The 2,439-nt window shown below is 38.9% G+C and overlaps 1 protein-coding gene across 1 annotated transcript; it reads left to right on the forward strand.

The window, feature by feature from the left end:
- Positions 1 to 8: 8 nt before the first annotated feature.
- Positions 9 to 2,433, forward strand: LOC111653468 (lipase member H-like). The gene is made up of 4 exons (XM_023404093.2): positions 9 to 648; positions 785 to 874; positions 961 to 1,128; positions 1,530 to 2,433. Exons 1-4 carry the CDS (start codon positions 522 to 524, stop codon positions 1,625 to 1,627), a joined length of 483 nt encoding a protein of 160 aa, XP_023259861.1. The 5' UTR covers positions 9 to 521; the 3' UTR covers positions 1,628 to 2,433.
- Positions 2,434 to 2,439: the final 6 nt, after the last annotated feature.

The raw sequence follows: 2,439 nt of genomic DNA on the forward strand, positions 1-2,439 counted from the left end.
TTTTTTTTTTTTTTTTTGGACTGTCTGGGCAGGAGTCAGCACAAATAAGTCAGCACAGTTTCACTGATTCCATCTGAAATCCCTGTGGAGAGATTGTGAGGTGAAGGCAGAAAATTCTCCCCACAGTCCCTGCAGTGCCAATCAATACAGAAAGGAAAAGAAAGTAAAAGAAGGGAAAGGAAAGGAAATAACAGGAAAGGACAGGAAAGGAAAGACGTCTGGAGCGCCTCTGTAACAGGAAAGTGTTCAGTCATATAAAACAGAAACTAGACGGGACGGTATCAGAATGCTTCTGTGTGAGAAAAATAATAAAAGATGTTTGGAAAAGAGCTTCACTGGTTTGTCAGATGGGTCAAGAAACTTGTGTGCAGAGCAGCAGTGATAAAAAGGAAAAGGGATCGAAGCAGTGCAGGGTCTTAAAGTGATAACTAAAGCTTTTACAGTAAGGTCAAAATTTGAGTCTACCTAAGCCCGCTATTTCTAGTACCCACCAGTTATTTACTCTACTAATACTTCTACTGATGCCTACTGATGTGATGTTTGCAGCTCTGGATCCTGCTGGGCCTCAGTTCACTGGCACTGCTCCAGAGGATCGACTGGACTCCAAAGACGCCCAATTTGTGGATGTCCTGCACACAGACATAGATGGTTAGTTGAGCTGATGTTCTGTTTTGTATATTTAGAATTGCTTTAAATGTTAGATAAGGTTTTATTACACAGCATACAGTTGATTTACTGTATATGTGTTATCACATTTTTTTTCATGTGCCAACTGTGTTTACAGCCCTGGGCTTCAGAGAGCCTCTCGGTCACATCGATTTCTATGCAAATGGAGGAACAGACCAGCCCGGCTGCCCAAAGACCATCTTTTCTGGTGAGGTCTTTCAAAATCAAGACTCTTGAGTTATAAGGATATTAACCATATGATAACGTTCCTCTGTCTATTTTACCCCTGTACAGGAGGAGCTTATTTTAAATGTGACCACCAGAGGTCAGTGTTGCTCTACCTTGAATCTTTGAATCAGACGTGTGCCAGCAGGGCTTTCCCCTGCTCGTCCTACAGTGAATTTCTGGATGGTAACTGCTTGAACTGTGACCGGTTTGGTGCTGCTGGATGCCCTGTCTTTGGTTGGTACTCTTGTTATCTATTAGAAATATATCGTTGTCGTTTCAGTTTTTTACTCTTCAAAATGATTCCTTATGTTGATGGACAATAACTGAAAACAAACCCTTTCATTTGCAAAGTAGATATACAGTAGGTTTTAATCACAAATGACATGAACACACTATTGAATAATATAAGACCTACTGTTAATAGAAACAGTCAATATGGTGATATGGTGTATCAGGAAGTAAATGGATTATGAGGCATTTTAGATATTGACAGAATCCATAAAGTACTGATATTTATTGATATTGGCTTTGTATTGTCTGTCGATATGTATGTATTTTGAATGGAATCCTTTATTTCTCCAGAGGTTACAGTTTGTTCCTGTATACCTGACGCAGCTGTTTTTACTCAAATGCAGGTTATGACATCACAATGTGGAAAGACATCCTGCTGAAGCTGGGCCACACAAAAACTTACTTCACAACGACTACCAAGTCTCCATTCTGCAGTAAGTAACAGAACACTAATGATCACTGTTGAAGAAATAATAGGAATATCAGAATTTTTTTGAAATAATCCAAAAAATGTAAAACATGCCTCCAGCCTGTAAAAGGCTGTAGAAAAGTAGGACAGTTCAAGGGCTTTATAGTGAAACACAAATAAAAATCCAACACAAGACACAGTTCTCCTTCTATTTGAAGATATTAAACACTGAAAACAGCCTCACAAATTATGTTCTCAAAACCAATTTGAAGGACGACCCACGACTGTCTCACATCAGTGGAGCACTTATATCGTACGAAATGTCAACATTTGTCTTTGTCCCATGTTATACCTGCCATTCATGTACACTTGGTATCATGTCCACAGTCATCCATCCTTTCCTTTATCCAGCAGTTCAGAGAAAATCATGATCCAAATCAACTATTTTTTCTTTTTTGGTTTTAAAAGCTAAACTCTTAACTACGCTTCCAATCTTCTGAGGATCAGTGCATCAGGTTTGCAGTTTTGACATGTACCCTAGTGCATCATGTGCAGTGAATTTTTCGGATTAACTACTCATTTGATGGCTGCATCATGCTGTGTTTGGATGAATTGTGGAGAGTGTTTTCACTGAATACAGATTTGTCCCACATTGATAGCAGAGAATCATTATATGAAGCTGCACCTTCATGAGCAGTACGATGAAAAGGATGGATGACTCTGAAAACAACCCCCCTGTAGTCACATGTGAATGAAGACCATAAAATTAAAGACTAAAATTAAATACTTAATTCCACTTTGATCTGACTGCATTTCAATCATGAGGATGATTTGAGGCGAAAAGG

This window comes from Seriola lalandi, unplaced genomic scaffold (genome assembly GCF_002814215.2).
Source record: "Seriola lalandi dorsalis isolate HSWRI2012SDOR001 ecotype SW California unplaced genomic scaffold, Sedor1 jcf7180001974085, whole genome shotgun sequence".
Lineage (NCBI taxonomy): Eukaryota > Metazoa > Chordata > Actinopteri > Carangiformes > Carangidae > Seriola > Seriola lalandi.

Excerpts from the sequence above, each read along its gene's own strand:
- LOC111653468 (XM_023404093.2), top strand. The coding sequence starts at position 522 with ATGCCTACTGATGTGATGTTTGCAGCTCTGGATCCTGCTGGGCCTCAG. Across the intron at positions 649-784 it reads CCTGCACACAGACATAGATG|CCCTGGGCTTCAGAGAGCCT; the intron begins GTTAGTTGAGCT and ends CTGTGTTTACAG. Across the intron at positions 875-960 it reads CCCAAAGACCATCTTTTCTG|GAGGAGCTTATTTTAAATGT; the intron begins GTGAGGTCTTTC and ends ACCCCTGTACAG.